At 70.7% G+C, this 27037-nt stretch overlaps 2 protein-coding genes across 9 annotated transcripts in view; both read right to left on the bottom strand.

Moving 5' to 3' along the window:
* Positions 1-748: 748 nt before the first annotated feature.
* Positions 749-5268, bottom strand: CRIP2 (cysteine rich protein 2). Its single transcript, XM_038545962.1, has 8 exons — positions 5150-5268; positions 2533-2627; positions 2358-2415; positions 1992-2132; positions 1851-1919; positions 1677-1771; positions 1385-1442; positions 749-1305 (listed from the first exon to the last, which is right to left on the bottom strand). The coding sequence occupies exons 1-8, from the start codon at positions 5190-5192 to the stop codon at positions 1238-1240; spliced, it is 627 nt and encodes a 208-aa protein (XP_038401890.1). The 5' UTR covers positions 5193-5268; the 3' UTR covers positions 749-1237.
* Positions 5269-7541: 2273 nt separating this feature from the next.
* MTA1 (metastasis associated 1) overlaps positions 7542-27037 on the bottom strand; it is a 29109-nt gene continuing 9613 nt past the window's right edge. For 2 of the 8 annotated variants that reach the window (XM_038545958.1, XM_038545959.1), the window contains exons 2-22: positions 25382-25449; positions 23231-23324; positions 20439-20489; positions 20167-20293; positions 20035-20098; positions 18906-19023; positions 16212-16314; positions 15484-15583; positions 15036-15224; positions 13974-14048; positions 13740-13798; positions 13319-13434; positions 12923-13074; positions 12641-12830; positions 12429-12518; positions 11230-11382; positions 11041-11076; positions 9325-9336; positions 8517-8548; positions 8277-8428; positions 7542-8166 (exon numbers count right to left, since the gene is read on the bottom strand). In XM_038545958.1, the coding sequence (XP_038401886.1) occupies positions 8016-8166; positions 8277-8428; positions 8517-8548; positions 9325-9336; positions 11041-11076; positions 11230-11382; positions 12429-12518; positions 12641-12830; positions 12923-13074; positions 13319-13434; positions 13740-13798; positions 13974-14048; positions 15036-15224; positions 15484-15583; positions 16212-16314; positions 18906-19023; positions 20035-20098; positions 20167-20293; positions 20439-20489; positions 23231-23324; positions 25382-25449 (2132 nt within the window). In that variant the 3' untranslated portion in view covers positions 7542-8015. Of the gene's footprint in view, positions 8167-8276; positions 8429-8516; positions 8549-9324; positions 9337-11040; positions 11077-11229; positions 11383-12428; positions 12519-12640; positions 12831-12922; positions 13075-13318; positions 13435-13739; positions 13799-13973; positions 14049-15035; positions 15225-15483; positions 15584-16211; positions 16315-18905; positions 19024-20034; positions 20099-20166; positions 20294-20438; positions 20490-23230; positions 23325-25381; positions 25450-25910; positions 26475-26559; positions 26868-27037 lie in introns of those variants that run through there. The other 6 variants (XM_038545957.1, XM_038545953.1, XM_038545954.1 and 3 more) reach the window with 6 other exon arrangements.

The raw sequence follows: 27037 nt of genomic DNA, 5'->3' as shown, positions 1-27037 counted from the left end.
CCGGATCCCGCCGATCCACCCCCAGGGACACGGCTGGCTGCCCCCAGGACAATGGCCACCGCAGCCAGGCTCAGCTACGTGGAGCCTGGGGCCCGGAGGGTGGGCCAGGGCTGGGACGCGGGGAGCTGGTCCTGGGGTGCAGGGCACAAGGGCCCAGCAGGGCCGGCGCCGCCCGCCCGCTTTCGGCCCCAGCCCAGCCCGGTTGGGGAGCCGAGGACAAGCTGCGCCCTCTGCTGGGCACCAGACAGGAGGAGCCGGCGGGCGAGGGGTCCTCAAAGCCGCAGGCGGGACTGCGTGGGGAGCGGGGGTGACTGCAGTTTCCCTGCCGACCCAGACACAGGAACGCTGCTTGGGCAGGAGCACCTGAGCAGGGCACTCAAGGCCCCGGGTCCCAGCCCCACGCTGCCTGCCTTCTGTCCCCCACGAATGACCACCCCCCTTCCCCATCCAGGCCCGCTGTCCCCCCCCCAGCTCCCTCACACCCATGGACGGCCCCTCCTCTGGCCACCTGCCCCCCTTCCTCCGCGTGCCAGGCCCTGGGCTCTTTCCCACGCTAACCCCTCCCGGGCCCGGGGTCCGAGGGAACCAGGCGTCTCCCGGCCCCGGTGCCCACGGCTGGCATTCCCGGGGAGCGGGACCCCAGCGCCAGCAGAAGCCCGCCCACAGGTGCCGGGAGCACCCGTGGATGGGACACAGAGATGCCGTCCTGGGTTCACGTCCATCCCACAGCCAGACACACAGCACTAGATCCCCCGATCCTCAAACCTTTTATTGACAGCAAATCTCAGCGGTAAATGTGAGCCGCGTGTCAGACAAGCGTTTGCAAGGCGGTGCGGGAGGTGGGCGGAGGGCTCCTGACAGGGACGCCCTCAGTGCCCCCCTGGGAACACCGTGAAGAGCGTGGCTGTGGCCGTCACTGGCAAGGGAAGCAGAAGTAATACTGTGGGGCAGGCCTGGGGCCGCGAGAGGGGGAGTGTGGGGTGGCCACCCCAGGGAGACCCACCGGGGCCACGGGCACACAGGGACACGAGACACACAGAGGAGGGGCACAGACCATGAGGACACAAGAGGGCGAGGGGCGGCCAGAGCAACAGGCGTGGGCAGGCAGGCCGCCACCCGCGGCACCGGGCCCTGGGCCTGCAGGCAGGACGTGCCGGGCCGGGCTGGGCAGCGGCTGCCCCCGGGGCCGAGCAGCGGGCTCCGGAGCAGGCCGGCGGGAGGCGGACGGGCCCTCGCCCTAGGGCTGAGCTTTGCCCTCGGGGTCTCTGTCGTAGATGTAGCTGCCCACGGCTCCAGTGTTCACTCCTGCGGGGAGAGGCGGCAAGGTGGCGGGGAGCCGGGCGGGGCGGGGCACCCCAACCCCAACCCTCCTGGCGACACTCACCCTTGGGCCCAAACAGTATTCCGTAGCAGGGCTTGTGGCAGTAGGGCTGGCCGTCGTGCTGCGGGCGGAACGGGGGTGGGCGGCGAGTCCCGCACCTGCCGCCTCCACACACCCCTCGGCCGGCCGCGGCCTTCAAGATCTCAAAGCCGCGACCTGCAGCCCGCTGGGTGGAGGCCCAGGCGCCTCGGGCCTCGGTGGAGGCCCATGCTCTGCAGCGGCATGCCTCCCCTCTGGCCGCCGGGGGGCAGCACCCGCCCGCCGTCCCGCCCCACACCCCTGCCCCGGCCCTCACCTCCGCGTGCCCGCCTGGAGTAAGCGTCTTCCCACAGCGCTCACAGCGCAGGCACGGGCGGTGCCAGTCCTTGCCCAGGGACGTCACCTTCTCGGCTGGGAAGGGGGGAGACGGTGATGCCGGGGACCCTCCTGGGGAGACCCCCACCCCCTGGCGGTAGGCGAGGTCACTCACCAAAGTAGACCCTCTTGTTACAGCGAGGACACATGTTGGGCTCCCCCGTGAACGTGGTGACGCTGGAGGCTGGGGGGGACGAGCGGTGAGGGCAGGGCAGCCCCCCAGGACCCCCCGCCCCCCACACGGAACCCAGCCCACCTTTGCTGGGCCCCTTGGGCGGACCGCTCGCCTTGCGCTCCTCAGCCCGGACCACAGGCACCTCGATGGGGCCGGTGACCTGCGGCCCCTCAGCAGAGGGCTTGTCATAGATGTAGGAGCCGGCACCCCCGATGTTCACACCTGCGGGCGGCGGGCGCTGTGGGGTGAGTGGCGGGCGGCCTCGCGCACCCCACTGACCCGCTCAGGAAAGGGCCCTCGCAGCCTCGCTGTGGGGTCAGGACTCGGGGTGCCGAGGGCCGGGTTAGATTCCTGGGAAGGGCACGGAGGATGGGGGGGACTGTGGGGAGGGGCCAGGCCTCCCGGAGCCAGAGGCTTCGCAGGCTGAGGAGGGTGACCCAAGCTCACCTTTAGGTCCAAACAGCGTGGCGTAGCAGGGCTTGTGGCAGAACGGCTTTCCGTCGTGCTAGGCAGGGGGGCACCGGGTGAGGGCTGGGACCCCGCAGCCACAGACCCGGCCTGAGGGTGGGGGAGCCCGGGATTCCCCGCCCTGCTCCCCGCAGCCCCAGGGCAGGGGGCTCACCTCCGCATGGCCCCCGGGAGTCAGCGTCTTGTTGCAGCGCTCACACTTGAGACAGAACTTGTGCCAGTCCTTGCCCAGGGAGCTCACCTTCTCCGCTGGGGGCAGGGGGGGCCGGGGGAGGTGTCAGGGCCAGGGCTGCAGTGCCCTCATCCTGCCCCGCCCCCCACCTGGGCCCCGGAACACCCGCCCCCCGCCAGAACCGCCTTCTGCTCCTCGAACCGCCTTCTGCTCCTCGGAGTCCCTGCTTCCCTGCTGGGTCTTGGTCACCCTCGCTGCCCGTGCGGGGTCCCAGCCCTAGCACCTTAGGTTTTGAGATGACCCGGGTTTGAGGTTTTGCCTCAAACACCTGCCTCACACTCACACACCTGCCCCCGCCCCCCGCAGGTCCCCGAACCCTTCCAGCTGGGCCTTAACTTGCCAGAGGCCCCCTGCCCGGCCCGCAAGCAGGGGGCATGGAGGGTTACGGAGCCTCTGGTCGCTCCACCCCGGGGGGCAGGATGCCCACCTGTCTAGATGGGGAGAACCCTCGCCCCACTGCGTCCAGCTGCTGGCTGATGTTCAGGGTCAGCCTGGCCACTAAGGGCTCAGTCACCCCCCATCTCCCCACCCCGCCCGCTGGGCCACCTCCCAATGCGAGGAAGCGTGGGCCCCCCCCAGGAGAGCGGGGCAGGAAGGGCGGTGGAGGAGAGGGCAGGAAGAAAGGCCGGAGCCAAGCCGGAATTCCGAAGGGAAGGGGTCTGAGCAGAAACCTCAGGGCGGAGGAGGTGAGGCGGCCTGGGCCCTCCAGCAGGAGGCCGAGGCCCCACAGATGCCTCCTGGGCCCCCCTTGCGCACGCTGCCAGCGGCTTCCCCGAGGGTGGGCAGCGACGGCCTGGCCGGCTCACTCCCTGCTCCCAGATGCCCATGGGTGCTGCTGCTGGCGCCCCAGGCTCGGGGCCCCAGGTGCTAGCTCCCCACGGCCCTGGCAGGACCTGCTGGGCCCAGCCAGGCCAGGGCCAGCCTCGGGGACCCCGTCCGCCCCACCCCTTTCCCCGAGGCCGCTCTGCCCACGGGGTCCTGTGTCCTGGGTCCCTTGCCAGCCCCACTCCCTCTCCCAGGGCTCCTGCTGGCCAGCGATGGCCGTGGCAGCTGCAGCCCAGGGCCGCCAGGGCCAGGCCACACTGGCCAGCTTGAGCACAGGGCCACACGGGGGCAGGGGATGACCCTGAGAGCCACCGGGTGGGTAGGGGGCCGCACAGTAGCAGCCCAGTTGCCAGGATGGAGTGGACTGGGTCCAGTGGCATGGAAGGGACCGGCTCCCCACCGGGCTGCTGCACATTGTTCGGGACACAAAGGCGAGGCATTCGGTCAGTCTGGGTGTCCTGGCCCAGGTTCCACTCAGCATTAGGGTGTTGGTGCTGGGGGCGGGGGGTGACTGGGGGATGGGCAGGATCCCAGCCCAAAGGCCCCCCTCCCTCTGCCAGCGCCTCCCGCCCAGGACAGAAGCCAGCCGGGTCTAAGCTGCCTTTGTTTCCTGCTGGGAGCCGGCGACCGCCCAAGCAGGCAGAAGCGCTTTCCGGGCTTTCCGGGCTGTCCACACGGCCGTCCTGTCCACACGGCTGTCCGCCAGCCCTGGAGGGCCCCGAGCTGGCCCTGGCCTGGCCGGGGGGCAGGCTCGGGGGCAGGCTCGCAGGCAGTGCGGCTGGCAGGAGGACCCTGGGGCCGCCCCCCACCCCGACCCCCAGGGATGAGCCCCCTCGGGGATGGGGATGGGGATGGGGACGGGGACGGGGACGGGGATGGGGACGGAGGGCTGGGCCAGCTCCCGGGGAGGCAGCCGGAAGCCCCTAGGCTCCCAGCCAGGGCAGAAGCACTCGCGGCCAAATCCGGTCCCTCCCCTCTGGGAACAGCAAACAACCCTCCACCTCCTTCTCCCGCCCGGGGGCAGGGAGGCCAAGTGGCTTCCTCCACCTTGTCCAGCCCCCACTGCAGACCCGCTGTCCCCGCAGCGACCAGGGAAGGGTCCCCTGCCTGCCCCCCCGCACCGCTAGTCCCTCTGGGGCCGGGTTGGTGGGAGGCTCAGGGGCAGGACTTCGCCGCCCAGGCCACGTCGGGAGGGAGGGAATCAGCCCGGAGAGTGGCTGCGCGGCGGGCCGGGCACCGGGGGTGGGTGGGCGCCAGGTGCCCGGGGCTGCGGGCGGGAGCCGGGCCGCTGTGGCCCCGCGGAGGTGGGGGCGGCTGGGCGGGCGGGGAGCGCGCTGGGACTCGCAGCGCCTGCAGCCGAGGTCGCCCCCGCACGGACGGGCCCCGGCGCAGCGCGTCTGGCCCGGCCCGGGGCGGCGGTCGCGGTCGCGGTCGGGGTCGGGGTCGGGGTCGCGGGCGGGGTCGCGGGCGGGGCGGGGCGGGGCGGGGCGCGGCGGGGCCACGTGTCCGCGCGGAGGCCGAGGAGAGCCGCAGCGCAGGGGCTCCCGGGGCGCCCCCCGCCCCCCGCCCCGGCCTGACCCCGCGCGCCCCGGGCCGGGAGCCCCGCGCGCCCCGCCCCGCCCCGCCCGCCCCGCCCGCCCCCGCCTGGGCGCCCGCGCTCGGGGCCGCGGCTCCGGGCGGGCGGCGAAGGGCTCCGCGGCGGCGCGGGACTCACCGAAGTACACGGTCTTGTCGCACTTGGGGCACTTGGAGGCCATGGTCCCTGCGCCCGCCCGCGCCCGCCGCCCGCGCCCGTCTCCGCGCCGCCGCGCCGCCCCGCCCGCCGCCCGCCGCCCGCGCCCCATTGGCTCCGCGGCCGGGGCGGGGCCTCGGGAGCCCGCGGCGCCGGGCGGGGGGCGGGGGGACGGGGGCGCACCTGCCGCGCCGCGAGGGGCCGCCCCGCCCCGCGCCCCGAGGCCCGCGCGGCGCCGTGTCCATGGCAACGGGCGGGCCCGCGGCCCCCGGCTCCGGGCCCTGCGCGCGGTGGCCTCGGCCCGAGCCCGCCCCGGGACGCGCTCCGGACCCCGCGCGGGACCCGCCCCCCCCCCGCCCCGCGTCCCTTTGTTGCTCGGTTTCCATAGCGACGCGCGCGGCGGGCGGGAGCGGCGGGAGCCGGATTCCGGGCGGGCGCGGCCGGCGGGTGCGGGTCGGAGGGACCCGGCGGGGACCCGCGGCAGGCGCTGCCCCCAAGCGCTCACCCGCCGCAGACGCGGGAGGACGGGGTGCGCCGGTCTCAGGGCCCCCGCGGGGCTCCGGCCGCCCCGCCGCGCCGACCCCACCCAGCCCGGGCAGCCCAGCCCAGCCCAGCACCCCCGCACTCTCGCCCTCTGGCCACTGCCATTCCCGTGAGGACAACAGCCCAGAAACATGTGGTCCCCTCAAGCCTGACTGACCAGCCTGACCAGCCCCCCTTCGCGGCCGCACCCTGACTCCGGCCCGTGCCAGACAAGGCGGGAGATGGGGGTGGGGAGGCCTCAGCGGTCCTCCCGGGGAGGGCGGCCAGCCACGGGCCCCTCCTCGCTGAGGCTGGGCGTCGGGGGGCTCCTGTAGGGAATGTGTGCAACAGGCCCAGGGCCCAGCCCTGCCCGGGGAGCGATGGGGCACAGCTCGGCAGGGACAGCCCTGGGACAGGTGCCCCGCCCCCAGCCGCAGTCCCAGGGCACGACCAGAGCCTCCCTGGTGTGACAGGGCCATTCTGGACCAATGGACACCGAGGGCCGCAGCAAGGGCAGGGCCAGGGCAGACAGGCTCCCAGCGAGCAGGATGGAGGAGGGCAGCGGGTGCAGAGCAGCGGGCAAGGCCCACAGAGACCCCCAGGGTCCCCCCCCTCCCGGGGCCACAGTGGCTCGGCATCCTGGCAACACTGGTGGTAAACAGCACACAGGACCGGCTAGGCTCTGCTGCAGGGACCCCGGGCTGGGCTCGACAGCGGGTGGGGGCTCTGGAGGTTCTGCGGGTCTGTGTGCAGGAGGGGAGAGGGCCCGAGGGATCCCTACCCCATCCTCAGACCCCAGGGGTTTGGAAGAGGTGCCCAGGAAGCTCGTCTTTGTCAGCTCAGCTCCTGGCTGAGCTGTCCCAGGGCAGCTGTCCCAGGGCAGGGTGGGAGTACCCGGGCTACAGACAACACGGCCAGTGGGCCATATCTTCAACACCCCGGCCTGTCACCTTACAGGGCCCCATCACAGGCTCCAGGGAGGCCAGGGCTCCCTTATCTGTCTCCAGCGGGGGAGCACAAGTAGTTTCTATTTTAATTCCGTGGCTGAGATGTGCACGCATCAGGGGTGGGACTGGGGGAGGAGGAGGCAGAGCTCAGGGAGGAAGGTGGAGGGGGCCCCACCCCAGGAGGGCCCAGCCCAGCCTCCTCCAGGCCAGCTGGCATGGCACAGAGTGAGAGGTGTTCCCCCCAGACCCTTCTCTCCGGTGGCTAGACAGCTTGCCCCTGTCTTGCCGGCCTGCAGGGGTGGGTGCAGAGGTATGGCCAGAGGTAGAATTTCTGAGAACAACGTATTTGCTGAAATCTGAGCAAATTCTCACTTTGGAAACTCCACACCTGCTGGGGGTTGGTTGGCCCTGTGGCTCTGGGCAGAAATCCTCGGACAGCTGGGGCAGGGCTGTGCCAGGAGCAGGGTGGGGGGCTGGCCTGACCCAGCTATGCTGGCCGCCCTGGTGGGAGAGGAGCCACAGGGCCACCGGAGCCAGGCACCTGCCCGCCTGGGTCCCAGGCCAGGTCCAGGCCACCCCCCGACTCCACCAGACACAGGGGGTCTCAGCTCCGCTGTGTGAGGGCCCCGAGCTCTGCACCCTACCTTCACGGGAGACAGGGGGTCACTGGGCCAGGTCCCACAGAGGGCCGGTGTGGGGGGGCAGGGGCCAAGGGGCCAGCAGAAGCCCCAGCCCGGCCTGGAGGCCAGGAGAGCCGCGGGGCACGCGGTGTTCACGTGTGTTCCTGTCTGAGGACCCGATCTCGGCCCGGAGCTGCCCCCCTGCCCTGCGGTGCTGGGGGTCGGGGACAGCCTGGACGCCCAAGGCAAGGCGGGGGACGAGGGGACACAAGACACGGGAGGGGCTAGTTGGCTTTTTCTTTTTATGAGTTTTTTTTTCTTTGTTTTTTTTAATATGAAAATTACTTGAAAAGACCAGGGGCCAACCCCACCAGGCAGCTCGGCCGGCCGCTGGCCATGCCGATCCTAACATTCCAGATGTAAGTTACAGAGCTTAAGTTCATCTACAAAAAAAGTAATAAAAATAAAATTTAAAATGGCACCTTCAACAGAACACAACAAAACTTCCGGCCGGCCCGCGAGCCCGCAGCGCGGTGCGGGCCCGCAGGGCGGCTCCTCGGCTCCGCTCCGGCCAAAAAGTAAACACAAAGCTAAAAACGACTCCTGGGCGTCCTGGGAATCGGCGCGCCTCTTCCCGACGTCCCGGAGGAGCAGTTTCTGTGCGGTGGGGCGGGAGGGGGACGCTACCAAAACCGGGCGGGCGCGGGCGGGCGGCGGGCGGGGGCGCGGGCTGTGGTCGGCGGCGGCGCGGCGCGGGCGCTAGTCCTCGATGACGATGGGCTCGTCGTTGACGGGCGCCGGCGGGGGCGGCCGCAGCGGCAGGGCCTGGCTCTGGCGCAGGGCGATGGGCTTGTAGGGCCGGCGCGCGGCTCGCTTGGTCTCCGAGGACGATAGCAGCTTGCGGATCTTCCTGCGAACAGAGCGGCGTGGGGTGCCGGGGGTGCCGGGGGAGCCCGAAGAGCCCGGGGAGCCCGGGGAGCTGCCCCCGCCCGCCCCCGCCCGCCCCGGGGAGGCCCCCACCTGGTCTCCTCGGTGGCCATGTAAAACACATCATCGGGGGCGTCGATCCAGTTCATCCTCCGCCGCTTGACGGGGGGCAGGGAGCCCCCCCGAATCAGGCGCACTTTGGTGGGGTAGGACTTCCCGTTGAGCAGGAGGTTCCGGCTTGGTCCCTGCGGCAAGGGGCGGCGTGAGGGGGACGCCCGCACCCCCCCACCCCGGGCTCTGCCGCGCAGCCCCGTGGCCGCCTCGACCTCTTACCATGTGCCTGGTCTGTCCGTGGTTCGCCAGACCTGACAAGAGGGGGAACAGGGCGTGAGGCCTGCAGCTGAGGGCGGGGGCTGCGTCCCCTCAAGCCACGGCCTAGCACACGCGCCGGGCGAGCCTGAGGCCGCGGGAGCCCCCCCAGCTCCTGGGGCTCCAGGCAGAAGGCAGGCGTCCCGGTGTGACGGCCCGGTCCCTGGCACGCAGACCGCCTGCCCGGCTGGGCCGCCACAGACGAGGCCGGGTTTACGCGGTAGCCAGGCAACGCCTCGCCCGGCTATCAACACGGTGGTACCAGAACCCCGCGGGGGGCCGCCCCTCCTCGGGCAGCGCTGCGCCTCTTCCCCAGGGACATCAAGCATCCCTGGCTGACCCTGGGGCTGGCTGCCCCGGAGGAGCACATGGAAGCTTCTAGGAGAGGCCAGGGCACAGGCGCGGCCACCCTACCGGCTCGAGAGGGCACCCTCCCAGGCCGTGGTCCACACGCCCCCAGGCCCCGGCCACGGGCACCCGGGCAGAGAAGCCAGGTGACCCCCGATGACCCCACTGCCCCCCGGCTCCGCCTGCGCCAGTGAGCGTGCACGCGAGCACACGGTGCGGCCCGTGGGAGCACGAGAGCCTGGCCTGCCGGCGGCCTTCCAGAACTAGCCCTTCCCGAGCACGCTCCTTGGCGGAGGCTGTCGCCTGCGTGCAGCTGTCCAGCCCTCCCACCGCACACCTCCTAGCCTGGGGCGCCCCTGGGCAGGGCGGAGGGACAGGCCACCGCTGCCGCAGCCCCGCAGCCCCCAGGCCCGGCGCTACTTACCCAGGTAAGTGCCTATCAGAGCGACGGGTGCGGAGGGAAGGAAACACACGGTTAGTGTTAGCCAGGGAGCACGTGCACTGCCACGGGCCGGGGAGGGCGGGTGCGGAGCAGATGCGCCTGGAGGGCTGGGTTAGTGGGTTAAGGCCCCAAGGGTGCCAGGGTCCGGGCCGGCCCAGAGCTCAGCTCCTGCCCGCGGGCTGCCCGGGGGCGCCTCAGGAGGCCAGCTGCCGCTGCTTGCAGGGCTTGTGGGTGGCGCCAGGGCTCCTGGGGGAGGCGCCCAGCAACGGCGCCCTTGGGACCCTCATGCTTGGACCCGAGCAGATGCGCAAACATGTCACTTTGGACAAACCGATAGAAGCAAATTAACTTTATCCACCTCGCTCGTTAATGGCTTTTTGCAAACAAAGCCCCAAAGCACAGCAAAGATACCTGCTAACTAGCACCAGGGCCCGTGGCAGGCCCTGTGGGGGGCTGACCATGGGGGGCTGACCGTGGGGGGCTGGCGGCCAGGAGGCAGGAGCCCCCACGGAGGGGCTCACGAAGAGAGACAGCCGGGCACCGGGGGCCTAGGGCAGGCCAGGGGGCAGGGCCCAGGGCAAGGCGAGGCCAGATGGCCACTGCCTGCTGCCCCTCGCAGGTCCCCATGCCTGGCCCACTCCTTGGCAGCAGCTCCCCAGCCCTGTGTGAGCAGGAACTCTGGGCACGTCTGTGCTCGCTGGCCCGCACCATGACCCCGAGCCTCTGTCAGCAGGGCCTCTGACCTGCTTCCCCTGTCCCTGCCTCCCTTCCACACGGATCCCGCTGCGGGCGGACGCTGGGGGGCCAGAGCCTCCGGGGCCCACAGGCCCCTCGCTGCCACCACGGCCACCCCTCTTAGCACCTCACTGTGGCGCGGTCTCAGAGCCCGTGGATGCCCCTCGCCCAGCTGAGGGGGCAAAGCCAGGCCCTGAGCCACTGGGGCAGTGACTGTGCACTGGCCTGGACGATCAGGAGGCCCGCTCCCGAAGCGCCAACCACCGGGGCACTGGGTGGCGGCAGGGTCCCATGGCCCCTGCTCCCCCCCGCCAGCCTCCCCCCTTCCCCTGGGCGTCCGGCCCCACTCGGAGCGTGCTGCCTCTGCTCTGGGACACCTGGCCCCGCGTGCCTCCCCGTCAGGCCCTGGCCTGGACATTCCCTTGGGCCTTGCGTGCCTCCCCCAGCCCTGCCGGCCAGGCCCACAGCTCGGTCCTATCTGCCCCCACCAGAGAGGCCGGGGTCCCAAAGCCCCCCCCCCCACGGCAGGGCGCACAGGAGGGTCGTAGGCACAGCGCGGGCAGCCGCGGGAGCAGAGGCTGACGGCATGCAGGCGGTCACAGCGCGACGGCAGACAGTACAGGCAGGCGGCGGGGGCACCAGGGCTACACGAGCAAGGACAGTCCACTGACCGGGCACTGGGCCGGGAAGGAGGGGACACCCCACGAGCCAGAGGCCCCGGGGAAGGAGACGGCGTTCGGGTGCGTGCGATGGGGGACCCGTGAGGCCGCACTTGGCTCTCTGCCCAGCGACAGGGGAACCGGGGGAGCGCGGGGAAGCAGGGTGCGGCCCGGCCCGCGTGGACTGGCCCCTGGGCGAGCCCTGAGCCGCCCGCCGTGCACCATGCACGCAAGGGTACAGCACACACAGGCAGCGCACGGGGGCTCGCGCAGCAACCCTGCCAGCGGCCGCCGCAGGCCTTACCCCTACTGGGCATCAAGAGGCGCTTCTTCATGTTGCCTGCCAGCGCCCGACGGCGGGAGAGAGAGGGAGAGAGAACACCATCAGCGGGCGCGGGCGAGGCAGCGACAGGGCCGGCCGGGCACCCCCAGGCCAGCAGGCCGCGCCGGCCCAGAGAGGAGGCCCCGCCTGGCCGCCCCGCCGGAGACTCACCGTCCACCCCGTTGTGCTGCTCATAGCTCCTCTTGCCCAGGATGGTGGGGGAGCCGTTGTTGATGACGGGGGCCGACTTGGCCGGGGTCAGGCCTCCGAGCACGCCAGACACGCTCTTCACGGGGTCGGGCTTGGGGGGGCGGGGGTGGGTCTCTGTTGGGAGCAACAGCGGGGGCTCACTGTGGCTAGGGAATGGCTCGAGCAGCCCCCGGGGCCCATCCCGATGGAGGTCGACCACGGGGCCGGCCGGGGGAGCACACCGCCGGCCCTGCCCATCAGGGTGTCCGAGGAGCGGGGAGAGCGAGGCAGGCCTGGGCCCCACAGATCACTGGGTGACTGCCAGCAGCTTCCAGGCTCCAGACACAGGCCCATAAACAAGCAGGCCCATCAGAGGTGTCTAGGTCCAGGCCACCGGAGCTGATGGCAGCAGGCTGGCCGCCGGCCAGGTGATGAATTAACTGCCAGGCTGGCCCAGCCAAGGCCACGCCCCCCCTCAGCGCCGGCCGGCCGCAGGCTCAGGCTCGGACCTGCCAAGCAACCCCCCCGGGCCCCGGTAGCTCTCAAGATGGGGCAAGGCCCAGCCCCCCGACCCAGACCCTAGACATCTGATGACGCCAAACCCACTTGTGTCCACGTGGAACGCGATTAGGTCATGGTTCTGGAATGTCCTTCACAGAAGGTCAGCCACCTCCACGCTGGAGGGACTGACTCACGATCCCGCCCTGAGCCCAGCACAGGGGCCAGCTCCCTCCTGCCCCCAAGCACCCTGGTGAGCCCCCAGGACAAGCCGCCCATGGCTGGCTGAGCAGTGGGCAAAGCCGAGCCCAGGGGTGCCAGCCGAGGACCCCCCCGTGGGCTGCAGACCAGGCATGTGTGCTGCTCACGCGGCAATGGGCCGTCCGCTTGGGCTGGGGGTGAAGAACCATCCTGCAGGTGTCTGCAGTGGATGCCCGAAGCCTGTCCTGAGTCCGTGCGGCCAAACCCTGGACCCCCCCCAGGCCCCCCTGGACCCCCCCAAGCCCCCACGCGCTGCAGCAATACAAAGCAATACAAATACAAATACGTGCCGGGGGCCACGGCAGCTCAGGCCCCAAGGGCCCCTCCAGGCCTGGCTCGGTGGCAGCACGGAGGCCGGCTCCCTCCCTTGCAGGCGCCCGCTGCCAGGCTGCCCACGCGGGGCTGGGGCGGGGCAGGCTTACCTAGGTACCGGAGCACAGCTTCCAGGGGCTTCCGCACGGCCTGCTTCAGCACCAGTGGGCTCTGGGAGGCTTCGGGCAGCCGGGCCGTGCCTGTGGGGGCCCGGCACACAGAAGGGAGCCCGGGGTCAGAACCCCCATACCCGCCAGCCGCCCCGCACACTGGTGAGCCCCTCCTCCGAGGACCGAGCCCGGGGCTGGGGGGCGGCACTCACACTCCGCCTTGATGGCCGCGCTGTTGATCGGCATGTAGGGGTGCCGGGCAGCGTGCCACGGGCGCAGGATCTCTCGGCACAGGCGCCGGGCGATGCGGGTGAGCTTGGTGGTGTGCAGATAGAAGGCCTGTCTCGTCTTCATGGCAAACTTGGGACTCCCGCTGCTCCGGGCTGGGATGCCGTGGGGGCTCTGCGGAAGGGGGCGCGCCGCCCCGACACAGCGCCATGACCGCGGGCCGGGCGCCCGGCCACGCGTGGGGGCGGGGAGGGGTGCCCACTTACCATGTTACTGCGGTTTGGTCCTGGCCTCTCTCCATCTAACCGGGTTGGCATTTTCAAGCCACCATATTTCTTCCAATATGTCCAGCAAGATGCGCAGAGGCGACACTGCATGTTAGGGGGACCCCAAGAATACCACTGGTAAGACTGGGCGGCTACGGACAACAAAGTTGGAAATAGACGGGTCCTTAAGCAGAACCAGTGACGGCAGAGAGCATTACACAGTGTCGCCCGCCCGCCCGCTGAGCCGCCCCGCCCCGCCGCGGGCCCAGGCCCCCCGCACACCCGCGAGGAGGGTTTCCCGGGAGGGGTGGCCCCCGCCCCCCGGCCAGGACCCCGGGACGGAGCAGGGCGCCCAGCGCTGCGGGTGGGCCCCGATGCCGGGCGGCGGGCACTTACTGTAACAGCTCTCGCAGGCTCGGCCAGCCCCAGGGCTCTGGCCTGGCGCCCCCGCGCCATTCACCACGCCTGCCTTGACGTTATTGACGCTGATCTGGTTCGGGTTGGGCTTGTTACTTAGGGCAAGGGAGAGAGGCAGGACGTCACGGGAGCGCCTCGCGGCCACGCCGGGGGGCGCCGGCTTCCTCCCCGCCAGTCCTGGAAGCGGCTGCAGAGAACTTCGAGCCCCTGTCTACACCCCAGCTCTGGCCGCCAGAGCTGTGCTGGGCTCAGAGTGGAACCCTGGGCCAGGTGGGCTCGAGTCCTGGAGCCTGTGCTACAAGAGCCACTCCCCACCCGCCCGGCGGCCAGAGGTCCGAGGACCCCGGCCCACCCAGCCCACGGTCCCCAGGGACGGCGAGGACGTGCACGACGCACTTACTAGTTGGGAATATACACTTGCTTTAACTTGCTCTCCGCTTCAGCCGCTTTCAAGCGTTTCTGGAAACGTGGAACTGATGTCAAGGACGGTGGGAAGGGAAGGGCCGCCCCTTGGGGTGCGGGAGGGGGAAGGGCCACCCTGCTGGGCTCAAGAGGGAAATGGCTGTCCACACCTCGGGGCGTGGGAGGGGGAAGGGCCGCCCGTGGGGTGCGGGGTCCCCGTGGGGGCGCTCACCTGTTGCACGTATCTGTCGGTGGTCTTCCACATGTAGTAGTACTCGATGATGCTGGTGAGGGACTTCCAGGGCAGCTGCGCGACAGGGGGCGGCATGTGTACGTGGGGGGCCTCCCCAGCCAAGCACCCCTCCCTCGCATGGCCGTGACTCAGAAACCCGCCTGGTCGTGTCCCAGATTCAGACCCTGCCTACACCTCGAGTGCTCAGCGGTGGCAGAGGGGCCAGCGTGTCTCAGTCGGGGTCCCAGCCCCGTGGCCTCCGCCAGCGTCTGGCTATGCAAGTTGGCCCAAGGGTTCCCAGCAGCCCCATCTTCTGGCTGTCATTTTTTTTTTAAGATTTTATTTATTCATGAGAGAGGCAGAGACACAGGCGGAAGGAGAAGCAGGCTCCCTGCAGGGAGCCCGACGTGGGACTCGATCCCAGAACCCCGGGGTCACGAGCTGGGCTGAAGGTAGACGCTCAACCGCTGAGCCACCGGGCGCCCTTGGCTGTCGTTCTCGGGGAAGCTCTCAGCGAACTAATCCTACATCAGACTCTGAGCGAGTCAGACTCTGCTCTCCGCTCTGCCCCTCGGGGGCCTCAGCAGGCTTCTCTATCCTGAACGGGTCCCTTCCACCTTCCCGAGGCTTATCAAGATTCCCACCTGGGGCGGGGGCCGCTCCTAAGCAGATGCCGGCCGGCCTGTGGCGCCCCCCCCCCCCACCTGGGACAGACACGCTCGCCTCTTGCGTGAGTGCACGTGTTCAGCTGAGCACAGGGGCTGGGGGGTCCCGGAGGGCACAGGCCCTGCCCGCACTGCGAATCCCAAGGGCTCCCTGGGGGACACTCTCAAGGGACAGGAGACAAGGACGCACAGGGAGAAGCCCTGTGGGTCAACAACCGACAAACTCAAGGCGGCACAGGTGTTGGCGCCAGGAGGACACTGCGGGCCAGCACGGGCCCCCGGCCTGCGGCAGGAGCAGCTCTCAGCCCAGCCCTCCCGGGAGCCGCACACACACTCGGGGGGCGGGGGGTGCACAGCGGTGCTGGGAGGGGCCCGGAGCCCACCCGGGGGCACTCACGAAGTCTTGCTGAATGTCCGTGAAGTCCTTCCCGTACTTCTCCAGAGCCTCCTCGAAAAGGCTGGCCTCGGAGGCCGACCACTCCTCCATCTCGTCCCTGCAGAGCACGGGCCCGCCCTGCGGCACCAGCGCCGAGATGGCCTTGGCGACGTCGTACACGCTCTTGTGCAGTGTGTCCATGGCATGGAACTGGCAGGACACACAGGTGTCACCCAGGCCCACCGCCCGAGAGGAGAGACGACAGTCCCAGGGGCAGCTGCAGGTCCGGGAGTACCGGGGCCTCCGAGGGGCTCGCTCCCAGGACGAGCTGCTGGGCTCTCCTGGAGGGCATGGACGGCTCGCCCAGCCTGCCCTGGCTGGCGTGGAGACCCCAGGGGGAAACGTGGCCCGGACACAGCAGGCCCCAGCAGCACACCTGTGTGCAGATCCCCGCACCCGGCCCACTCACCAAGGTGATGTCCCGGGAGGCGGCCGCGGCGCTCATGTGCAGGCTGGGCTGCCGGACGGAGCTGCTACAGTCCAGGGCTCGCGCAAAGGTGCCGACGGAGCTGGGGGCGGTGGGGGCACAGTGACCACTGGAGCCCGACACAGAGGCGCCCCAGCCAAACCCCCAGCACAGCGATACAGGAAGACGCCGCCGGGAGGCCCCAGGGACAGAGCGGGGACACCCGGGACAGAGGTCTGACTCAGCCGCTGCCCGGGGCTCCCCTTCCACAGGCTCGGGTCCAGCTGAGATCCACGGGCGCCCCCGGGCATGGGGCTCCCGCACCCACACAGGGACTCCCCTCCTGCTGGCCCGGGCTCAGGGCTCCACTGGGGGCCTGCCGGAGGGAACGCCGCTCCTCGGAGCACTGCCTCCCTTGTGGCCCGAAGACCCTGGGTCGTAGGAGCCACGTCCCTTGGCCACCTCCCCACGGTCTGCAGGGCAGCGGCCCGCAGCCCATCCAGAGATGGCAGCATCCCCGTCCAGCCTGCAGCCCTGCCTGTGCCCGGCCTGCTCAGGCCCTGCAGGTGGGGGGCCCCGGGTGATGCAAGTGCACAGGTCCCGCCCCCAAAGCCGGGAGCTGCCCCCGGGACCCTCCAGGAAGGGAGACAAGGGCTGGGCCAGGGGAGCTGCTGAGCCCCAGCGCCCGGGTCCAGGCGGTACCCTGGCTGCCCCCAGTGCCCAGAACTCACCGAGCCACCACCAGGAACTGGTCGATCTGCTTGTCTATGAGCGGGTTGTGCGCCTCCCACACTTTGGTCTCCAGTCTGGACTGGTCTCGGCCGTCCTCCTCACCTATAGGAAACACGACACGGTGACGCCAACGTGACCCCGAGGCCCTCCCCCGCTGCTTACGGCCAGGCCTCTTGGAGCGAGGGCTCTGCAGGCCTCCGGGGTCCTGGGAGTGGGCCCGAGGGCCACTCGCTGCGCTAAGCGGTGAGCCCAGGTGAGGCGGCAGCAGGCGTGCACGCACAGTTCCAGGCATACTCGGCTCGCAGCGGATTTTCACCTCTGCAAACACAGCAGCCCCCTCTTCCCCCCGCCGCCCCGGCCTGCCTGCTGGGGGCTGGCGGAGTCTGATGATAGGCTCAGGGGCCGGGGGAGCCCCGGGACGGCTTGGCCTGCCGTGGGCCCCGGGCGGCCAGGTGTGACAACGGGGGTGCCAGAGGCTGGCTCTGGCTTGGATCAGGCTCCTGAGGCAGAGGCAGCCCGGCAGCCCGGCAGCAGCAGTGCGCTCTGCGACCAGGACACGGGACAATGGCTGCATCCGGCGTGGGCATCTGCCCGCCGGGACCCCTCGCAGTGCCAAAGAGACCACAGTTCAGTTTATCCTCTTCCAGGAGGGCCACCACCCCCGGCCGCTCTTCAGCCTGCAGACGCCAGAGTCGGGGCTCGTTTGGGGGGCTGTGTCCTGCACAGCTGGGGGCAGAGCCCCACAATCCGGCAGGCACGACAGCTTCTGATGAAGCAAACTTGCTCCCAGAGGACAGGGCGGCCGGTCAGGGGACACCTGGGGAGAGCCCGCGCCCAGGGCAGCCAGCCAGCGTGTGCAGGACGCCCACGGCCACGCTGGCCAGCCCCCCGCGCCAAGGGCACGTCCTCAGGCAGCCCAGGCCCGCAGGCTGCACACCCGCAGGAGATCCACTCAGCTCCTGTGCTGCGGCGACAGCACGCTCCAGGCCAAGGGCGGGGACCCACACGGCGTGTCCCACTGGTCAGTGCCCAGCAGGCCGGCCAGGGAGCCTGTGCAAGCAGGTGGCTTGAGCGGGGCCGGTCACCAGAGACGCGTGTGCTCCCTCGCCTCGGGGAAGGTCGAGCCTCGCGGGCCCACCTGGGGTCACGGCAGGAGGGCCCCACACCGCAGGGGCGCGACGGTTATCCCTCCCGGTCGCCCCTGGAGCCTGCGGCACAGGCTGACTGCGGGTGGGACGTTCCTGGTCGTAGCCGGTGTCCCTCCTGGGGGGCCTCTGCCCTGAGGCCCCTCGCCAGGTGTCCAACCCCTCCCGGCCTCTGGAGTCTGAGGGCCATGGCCAGCACCAGCCACCGCCAGCACGTCTGTCCCGCCAGCCCAAGGGACCCTGCAGGCCCCCACGCTGCACCCACTTCAGTCTCCAGCGTATGAGTGGTGGGGCACAGTCCGTTCCCTGGGAGGGTCCCGGGCTCCAGGGGCCACCCTGTGCCCGCCCTGCTGCAGGTTCGCTCGACCAGGCCCGGGCCCCACACCCCGAGGCAGCCCTCACAGCCTCCTTGGGGCCGCAGCTCAAGGGTCTGAGGCGGCCGCTCGGAGGAGCCGAGGAGCCCTCTCCCTGGCACCAGGTCACTGCCCGGGAAACCGAGGCCCTCTGACGTTCGGGCCACTCTGGGTCCTCCTCTGGCCGTCACCAGACCTGTCACCCTCAGCCACGCAGGGAAGGCAGCCTGGCACCCGCCGCGGACCTGCCACTGTCGGATGGGCCAGCCGAGCCCCGAAGGACGCCTGGTCCCCGGCACCAACCACGCCCACAGCAAGGGGATGGGCCTTGCTTGCTCCTCAGAGGCCGCCAGGGGAGCCGGCGTGAGCAGGCAGGAGGAGCAGGTGCGCTCGGGGACCCCACGGGAGAAGAGCCAGAAGGGGGACGCAGGGCAGAGGGCCAGCGGGCCAGGAGGGCAGCCTCGCCACACACGGGACAGAGGGAACCTGCGTGCCTCCGGCGTGGCTCCTGCCCCGTCCTCATCTCCCACCGGCGGGACCACAGAGAGCCAACAAGCCAGCACGTGAGCCCATTAGCGTGACGGCGCACACGTGCCTGTGCATGTGGTGGTCACGCGGGCGCGGACAGGGCGGGGGGGCGGCACACAAGCCAACACCAGACCGGCCTCAGGGGGATGGAGCATCACGTCCAGGGAGATGCAGAGGCCACAGAAAAGGGAACCTGGGTGCTCAGGAACTGTCCTCGGATTAAAGCCAGGACCACAGACATCGGGAGGGAGGCCGGAGCCCGGGGCCCTGGGCTGGGCTGGCGGCCGGGCAGGCTCCACGGGAGCAGCTCAACGAGCAAAGACCTCAAGATCACCAGGGCCAGCGGGCCTATGTCGGGGTGACGAGGGTGGTCTCAGCAGCGGGGCGGCAGGGGCGGCGCCTGCACGCGCCACGCCCGGGCGCACTGAGCCACGTACAGGCTCCAGCTCCTGGGACCCAGCCCCAGCCCCAGCAGGTGGCTCCCAGCTGGAGGCAGGACGCACGGCTCCTCCGACCACGACCACGACCACGGCCACGGCGGGCTGCGCAGAGTCACCGGCAGCACCGCCCGGCGGCGGAAGTTGGCAGCACGGGCAGAGACTCATTCAACAAGTTTCTTTGGAGAAAAAGCTCAGCAGGGCGCCCGAAGGCCGCGGGGGGCGCCTACCTTCCTTCAGCAGGTCAGTGATGTCCGCCTGGTAGCGGTTTCCCACGCGGATCTCCCCCTTATCGGCCAGCAGGGTCTTCTGCTGGGGGTCGTAGACTAAAGAATAGAAGAAGAAATCCTGAAAGACAGCACACAGGACGGCGTCAGCAGGGCGCCCGCGGCCTCACTGAACCGCCGCAGGGACCCGGGCCCCGGCCAGCCCGACCGTGGGGGGTGGGGGGGGCGCTCGACAGCGACAAAAACGCTCCAGCGCGGCTCGGAGCGGCTGTCACGGGAGATGCCCACGCGGGGCCACAGAATGTTCCGGGCTCGATGCCCCGGGCTGCAGCGCAGCAGCCGCCCTGCGTTTCTCGCCCGTCCTGGGGGCACACCCGGCCCTCCTGACCCCAGCCCCGCACGGAGCTCTTAGAATCTGTGTTGAGCGGGTTGGGCTGTTCTCCCACGGCTGCAGGTCCAGGTCACGAGCGGAGCGCCCCCCGGAGGCGGGCGACCACACTTCCAGCGCCTCCTCCAAACGCCTGGCATCTCCGTCCGCCCTGCGGGATGGACTGTGGGCTTGGCCCCTCCCGGCGGCTGCTCCAGCTCCCGACCCCATGTCAAGCCATCGCGGGACCGCACCACCGGCTCTCCTCAAAGCCACGCCGCTCGCTTCTGCACGCCGTTCCCGGCCGCAGGCCAGGCTCCGCGCGGTGGGAGGGGCTGTGGCTGACAACGAGGCCGCCCCTCAGGCCTCCAGCCCCTGCAGGCCCCACCTGGCCCCCCAAGGCCCGCGTCCCCGCATCCCGAATGCAGGCTCCGCCCGGGCCATGCAGCTCCCCAGGGACACACGCGCTGTCTGGAGACATTTTCGGCTGTCACAACCGGGGGCGGCATCGGTGGGTCGTGTCCTACAAACGCATGCGGTCCCTGCTCCTGTGTGTGGGATGAAAAGGCTGGCTCCACGGCCCCGAGCCCCTGACAACTCGTGTTTTTGGTTTTAGACTCAGAAACCCTTCCCGCCGCCTGGGCGTCCTGGCTCCGGCCCCATACGGTGAGGGTCCGAGGTGCTGGCCTGCGGCGGGCTGCGAGGCACTGGCCCAGAGGAGGGGCGGGGTGGGGACGGCCCCAGGGACGCCGCGGCTGGCCTCACCTCCCGCTCCAGGTAGGACTTGAGCGACTCCGTCTCGTTGAGCAGGGTGACGCTGCACTTCCCTCTGCAACAGGAGGGCGCAGCGTCAGGGGGGCAGGGCGGACCCCCGGCACCCTCCGGGCCGCTGGGTACCTGATGTGAGTGGCGGGCAGCGACTCCAGCTGCCGGGACAGGAACAGCTCCCGGTGCCGTAGCTGGTGCTTGAGCTTCTCGGGCAGGTCCACCATCTCGGGGTTCTCCATCTCCTCCTCGATCTCCCCTGCAGGGTCCAGGGCTTCCTGTGAGTCGGCTGCGAGGTGCCTGCCCAGCCGCGCCCACTAGCCCCCGGCACTGACAGGGGGGACAGGGGACGGCAGCTCCCGCCAGCCAGCCCGGGAGGGTCCTCCGCAGCAAGTGGCGCTTACCTTCCTCGCCGTTGTCGGCCCCTGGTCCGGTTTTATAGCAGACAGACAGGGCTGAACGATAGACAGACAGAGCCCAGACGGCAGATTAGCGCCGGAGCACCGGCCACCCACCGGCTGCCCGCAGGCTGCGGGGGGGGGGGCAAGGGGGACACAGGGCCCAAGGGCAGGGAGGGGCCCAGGTCAGGTGGGCAGAGCGCTGACCATCCCGAGCGCTGACCAGGGGCCTCGGCCACACCTCCAGGGCTCGGACACTGATGCCCGCAGGGAGCGCCCCAGGCTCCCGCGTGAGCACGCACACCTGTCGGGCACCTACTGGGGGTGCGGTGACCGGGAGGCACAGTGGAGGTCTGGGGGACCTGGGGGGCCTGGGGGCCATGCCAGGCCAGGGCACGCGGAGGCCGGCCACCCCACGAGGCTGCTGCACCTGGGCAGCACCTGGGCAGCACCTGGGGACCCGGGTCTCTATCCCAGGGCCCTCCGCAGCCCTCTGCTGCCCCCCAGTGGTGACAGAGAGGCCAGGGCCCGGGTTGCAGGGGGACGGGGTCCTGTGCCTGCTTCAGGCAGGTGGGCCCGGGGCCTGGGCATCCACACTGCTGGCCTTGCCACCTCCTTGCCCACTCCCGCAGACCCCACCAGCACACTGCGGCCCAGCTGGGGACGTCACCAGCGTCCACACAGCCACCAGCCGGCCCACCTGATGTGCACGCCTGTCATGTGATGGCTCCGGGCCAGGGCAGCGTGGTCAGGAGCGGGGCCGGAGAGTCACCCGGGCCCCTCCCCAGCAAGACACAAGCCCGCGGTGGCTCCGAGATCCCCACCCCTCAGCTGCCACCGGCAGTGGTGAGGAGCCCCGAATGGGCCTTCCAGGCATGTGCACGGCCCAGGAGCCACACTCGCCAGCAGCCCCGGGAGCTTCCCACAGCCCCGCGCCCCCCACCCCAGCCTCCAAGCGTCCTGCAGGCCTGGTGGACCCGAGTGTGTGTGGCGCTCGGGCTGCAGGAAGTCAGCGAGTGGCGGCTGGGGGAGGCAGTCTCTGGCACAGAAAACCCTGCCTCCGGGACGCGTGCATCCTGGTGCTGGGCCCAGTCTGGGGCTCACCCCCCAAGGCACAGGCGGGATCCATGCTCCCACCACAGCCAGCTCTGACACGTACCCCGGGAGCCCCCGCAGCCTGCTCTGGGGGCGTCCGGGGGGGGGGCCTGTCTCCTGCACCCGCCGCTCCCCAGGGCAGGGTCCTGCTCAGGCCGGCTGTGTGTGCACGTGTGTGTGCAGGCCCAGGGCAGCGGGCTGTGGCTTGAGGGGGCTGTTCTGGTTCCCTACAAGGGGTCGGGGCTGAGCAGAGCGTGGCTGGAAGACGGCCGGAGGACTTCCCTGCTGTGGGGACACCCACATGGCCTGGGTGCCTCTGGCCCATGCTGGGGGCTGGAGGCCTGGCAGGGGGCTCCCTGGGTCCCCCGCATGCCAGGAGAAGGGGCCCCACAGGTCTTCACACCCACCCCTGACACTGGGCTCGGGCCTGGGCCAAAGGGTGGACCAGGGTCACCCTGGCCACACCCGCCAAGGTGGCCCCATAGAATGAGGTTCCTGCCCCAGAGGACCACGCCAGCGGCTTTTGTGGACCTTGTCACCCACCTGGCCGCAGTGCCCTGGGGAGGCTCAGGGGCACTGGCCACCCCATCAGCCCCAGCGTGGTCCTTCCAGCCACACGGCCCCCCACCCCCCAGCTCCCCTCACGTGATGTCAGCCAAGCTCCCACCTGGCCCCTCCTGGCCACCAGCTCACCGACCTCCACGGTGCCTGCCAGCGGGAGCCCGGCCCTGGGGCCACCGTGTACCACCGTACGCCAGGGGGGTAAGGACCGCGGTCCCGCTGGGCCAGGCAGGGGACACGGGAGGCGGCCCGTAAGCATCAGCACCCAGGTCAACAGTGACCCCTGTGGGACATCCTGGTTCCCGCTGCGGCTGGGGGGCAGCTTCAGCACCCACGACCAGACACAGCCACGTGCAGCATGAGCGCAGCGGCCGATGCAACCAGAGAGTGGCACAGAACGCGCCACGGCCCAGGCCCCAGCCACCCACCCACCCAGGAGGCCGGACCGGGCCAGCCAAGGACCAGCGGCTGCTGCCCTCCCCTCCCCTGCCCGGTGTAGGGGCCATCCCGGGGGACCCGCTCAGCCGGGGCCCTAATGCACCTGGCTGCTCCCCTCCCTCATCCCCGAGGACTGGGGAGACCCAGTCCTGGACCACCCCCAACCCCTCCAGGACCCAGGGAGGAGGCTGGTCTGCCTGGGCGTCCAGCCCCTCACACCACTGTGCTGGGGGCTCCCCCGGGTACCCCAGGAGGCTCACAGGTGGGGCCTGCGCCCACCCAAGGAGGACGCCTGATGACCTGATGAACCCATGAGAACGGCGCGTGTCCCCAGGCTGGACGGCCGTGTGGCAGGCAGCTGGGGGCCCAGGGGCAGCCCCCACGGAGGCCAGAACCTCAGCCCGGGTGCAGGCAGGTCCCACCCAGAGGACGGGGGCTCTGAGCGGCCCGGGCCCCGGAGCACACGCCCCCACCTGCTCCAGGCCAGTCCCCAGGGCGGCGCCGCTGGCCGCTGACCAGGAACAACATCCCGGGGCTCGAGCTAAGCCGCCGCGAGTCCCTCCGGCCCCACACTTCCCAGACTCAGGTTCGAACTACAAACAGGGACTTTGCTTCTGAAAACACTACACCCAGCGTCAGGAAACCTTCGGAGCCACAGAGGCCTCGCCCCTGCCCCCCGCCCCCAGGGAAAGGCCAAGACTCACTGGCGTGCTTGTCGGCCAGGGCGATGAGGGTGCTGGAGATGTCGCGCCTCCGGTAGAAGCACACCACCTTGGCCTCCACGTTGCCGTTGGCCGTCTGCAAGAGCAAGGCAGGGTCTGAGCAACGCACGCCCCCGACCGGCCGGCGGCTGCCAGCAGGGGCGGCCCAGAGGGGCCTCGAGTGACCCCAGGGCCGGCAGGTCGCGGGAGAAGCCAAGCCCAGGGAGCGCTGACGCCGAGTGGGCCGGGGCACGTCTGACCGGGGAGGGGCGCTCGGCGGACCTGAGCCCTCCAGCGGTGCACCCTCCTCCTGGCCCGCCAGCCAGGTCCCCCTGTTGACCTGCGTCCCTCCCCCAGGCCTTGCTCGCTCAGGACCAGAACCTGGTGGACGTCCGGACGCTGGAAAGGCCACAGCCCCTGGGCCCCACCTTCCAGCACCCCTGGGGTGGATCAAGGCCTCTGTCGCACCGCTGGGCAGACCTCAGCGCCAGGGGCCTGGTTCCCCATCAGAACTGGAAGCAGCCACGGGGGCACCTGGTCAGGCGGCCGCCTCTCAATTTCAGCCCAGGTCGTGACCTCAGGGTCACGGGGCCGCGCCCCACGGGCTCCCTGCTCAGCGGGGGTCTGCGCGGGGCTCCCCGCTGGCGCCCTCCTTGGAACCACAGGGGCTGGAGCAAGCAGTCGGTGCCCCTGCCCCGCCGGCCCCCGGGGAGGCCGCCAGCGCCCAGACGCCTTCCAGGACCTCCGAAGAGCTCAGCAGACACGAGAGAGGTGGGGGGGCGGGGAGCGCCGGGTGACCAGCCGGGAGCTCAGGGGCCGCAGCCAGCTGCCGCCCCCGCCCTGCGCCAGAGCTGCGCCCAGACGAGCCCCGACTTCCGGGGACTTGACCCTCGGGGCCGTTTCTCCTGTGCCCAAGGGGCCCTGGGGGCCTGGGGGCTCCGGGCAGGGTGGCCCCAGCAGGGAAGGGCCCACAAAACGAGCTCCCAGCGGCCCCAGCCGGGACTGCCCCGGGTCCCCGGGCAGCAGGGGAGGCGGGCTGCGGGGGCCAGAGGGTCCCTCCCGCCCCACCCCAGTACTGAAGGGGGCTGCAGGCTCACACGCAGACGCCCATCGACCCCACCCCGAGCGCTCCAATGGCGGGCTGTGGCCACTGCCGTGCAGACCCGTCACCTGCAGGCTGCCACAGGTGGTGCCACCTGCCCTCTCCACGTCACAGCCAAAGCGAGGGGCAGGGGCTGTGCTGGCCCCACCCGAGACCCACTGCCCGCGGCCAGCCCAGCAGTGGGCCCCCGGCTCCCCCGCCACGCTCCCCACCGCTCACTGGAGTCGCGGGCCCGACCCCATGTGTTCCCGAGCCGATGCCCACCCCGTGCCCTGCTGGCCCTGCTGCCCGGGCGGGCCGTGGGCAGCTTCCCCCAGCAAGCACCCGCGGGAGGTGGCCCCACAGCGTCCTGGTCACTGCCCTCGCCCTGCCGCGTCCAGACCTGGCCCAGCCTCCCAGGAGCTGCCAGGCTGCAAGGACCAGCCCCACACGCTGTGTGCAGCGGAGGCCTGGGGGCACCCCCTCCCCCGGGCAGATGCTGCGCAGGAGTCTCGGGAACGGGGGCACAGGGGTCGGGGCTCGGCTGCCACCAGTCTGCTCCGTGGAGCACCAGCACCCCGACCTCCGCCCCCAGCCCGCCGGTCCCAAGGATGCCCAGCCACGCTGCCGTGCTCGGGGTCCAGGAGAGCAGCCCTTGAGGACTGGCCTCACGGAGCACAGCCAGTCGGGGACAACAGGTGCTCCGGGGCCAGGGACTCCACGGCCGCAGGGACACTCCTGCCTCTCCCCAGTGCTGCCGGGGGCGCCTCAGAGCGGGAGGCTGGCGGGAGGGGGGGCGGCTGCGAGGGCCCAGAGCGGGGCGGCAGGGGCCTGAGTGAGCCGGGAAGAGGCAGAGGCAGCAGGTGGGCGGGGAGACCCCGGCCAGGGGGACCCCACAGGGCGCCCCTGTCCCACAGAGCACACCCGCCACAGGGACCCCACGGAGAGCTCTCCAAGGAGAAGGACCCAGGTGTAGGCGTGTGGCACGGGAACAAAGCCACCGAAGGGTCTGGGGCCGGCCCTGAAGCCCCGGGCGGCCCCCCCCCACCACGCGCCCCCCCCCATGCACGTACCTTGTTGAGCTCCTCGATCCTGCGAATCAGGTACGGGTTGCTGGAGGAGTTCTCAAAATAGACGTAGTCTGCAAACAGGAACAGAGTGCGTCACCCCGCAGCACTGAGCCCGGGGACCAGGGGAGCCCCGACCCCCCTCACACCCGCGCCCAGTTCTAGGGGCCAGGGAACAGGAGGGAACGAAGGACACGGTGCCCCTGCCACCTTAGTGCACAGACAGGTACCCAGACATGTTGGTGGGTGCCGGGCACGGGTCCTAGAGGACGGAGGGGGCTGTCCCGGGCAGAGGGTCCACACGCCCCGCCCCCTGCCCCGCGCAGACGCTGTGGGAGCCGGACTGCAGCTTCCCCCAGGACAGCTTCCGAGGGGCTGCCGGGCGCCTGCACCTGCCCCCCCACCCCACGCGCCCCGGGCAGGGAACGGAGGAGGCCGGGGCTCCCTGGGCAGAGGCAGGGCTCTCGGGGGTGCGGACGGGGTCAGGTGCCAGAGGAACGAGGTCCCGCCACCGCCCGCCAGGTCCCCAGCACACCATGTGGGCACCAGCTCGCCTCCGGCTCCAGAGCAGCCTGGGATCGGTCCCCAGGAGGCTGGCAGGCACCCGGGATTTCCCAAGAGGCCCACGGGGGCGGCTGGCCGGCTCCCACGGAGCCCAGGCCAGCCGGGAGGCCACCCAGCTGCCAGCCTGGCCGCCGCCGTGATATAGCAGGTAGCTCGGGGCAGCTGCGGGTGACTCGGTGCCAGGACGAGGCCAGGCTGCAGTCCCCAGCAGGGGTGCCCCGCGCTGTCCCCCGTGCCCCAGGGAAGGCCTGCAAGAGGCCCGTGTCAGCCGGGACACAGCCAAAGGGCCACTCGGAGCACAGATCTTGCCCCAGGACCCAGGCCAGCTCCGTCCTCTCAAGAGGTCCTACCGCTCCACCGTGTGGAGAGGCCCCAGCAAGCATCTGGCACCTGCTGCTGCTGTGTACCTGCTGCAGGCACCTGAGGGGGCTCACCTGTGCTTGGGGGGGGGCGCTCACCTGTGCTGCAGAGGAGAGCTCACCTATGCTGCAGGGAGATGGGGGCGCTCACCTATGCTGCTGCGGGAGGCTCACCCGTGCTGCAGGAGAGGCTCACTATGCTGGGGGGTCCTCACCTATACTGTAGGAGGGAGCGCACCTGTGCTGCTGGGGGGGGCTCACCTGTGCTGCCCGAGGCCACAGCCGGATGGGACGCGGCCATGGGCACCCACAGAGCTCCACGGAACGAAAGAGCAACAGCACTAACAGCCCAGAGGGAACAGGGCTGCCGGGCTCAGAGGGCCACGCTCGCGGGCTGGGGGGGAAGAGAGCTCTACGGGAGGGGGCCATCGACGGGCTCGAGGTCGGCTTGACGGCAGTGGAAACACTCTGAACACAGACCGCGGCCACACCGTACGCCTCGTGAGCGGGTGAATTTTATCACACGTGAATTGTCGCTCAAAAGAGCAGTTTTAATATAAAGCCCTATTGGTCTTAAAGCTTTCATCCAAAGAAACCAAAAAACCAATTAAATCAAAGCTGTCGGGGATCCCTGGGTGGCTCAGCGGTTTAGCGCTGCCTTTGGCCCCGGGCGTGGTCCTGGAGCCCCGGGATCGAGTCCTGCATCGGGCTCCCTGCGTGGAGCCTGCTTCTCCCTCTG

Source organism: Canis lupus, chromosome 8, assembly GCF_011100685.1.
Source record: "Canis lupus familiaris isolate Mischka breed German Shepherd chromosome 8, alternate assembly UU_Cfam_GSD_1.0, whole genome shotgun sequence".
Taxonomy (NCBI): domain Eukaryota; kingdom Metazoa; phylum Chordata; class Mammalia; order Carnivora; family Canidae; genus Canis; species Canis lupus.
The sequence above is the reverse complement of the archived record's forward strand: the minus strand, read 5'-3'. Positions and strand labels throughout refer to the sequence as shown.

Coding starts and splice junctions, on each gene's coding strand:
- CRIP2 (XM_038545962.1), bottom strand. CDS start 5,192: ATGGCCTCCAAGTGCCCCAAGTGCGACAAGACCGTGTACTTCG. Junction 2,628..5,149: donor CGACAAGACCGTGTACTTCG/GTGAGTCCCGCG, acceptor CCCTGCCCCCAG/CGGAGAAGGTGAGCTCCCTG. Junction 1,920..1,991: donor GCCCAAGGGGCCCAGCAAAG/GTGGGCTGGGTT, acceptor CGTCCCCCCCAG/CCTCCAGCGTCACCACGTTC.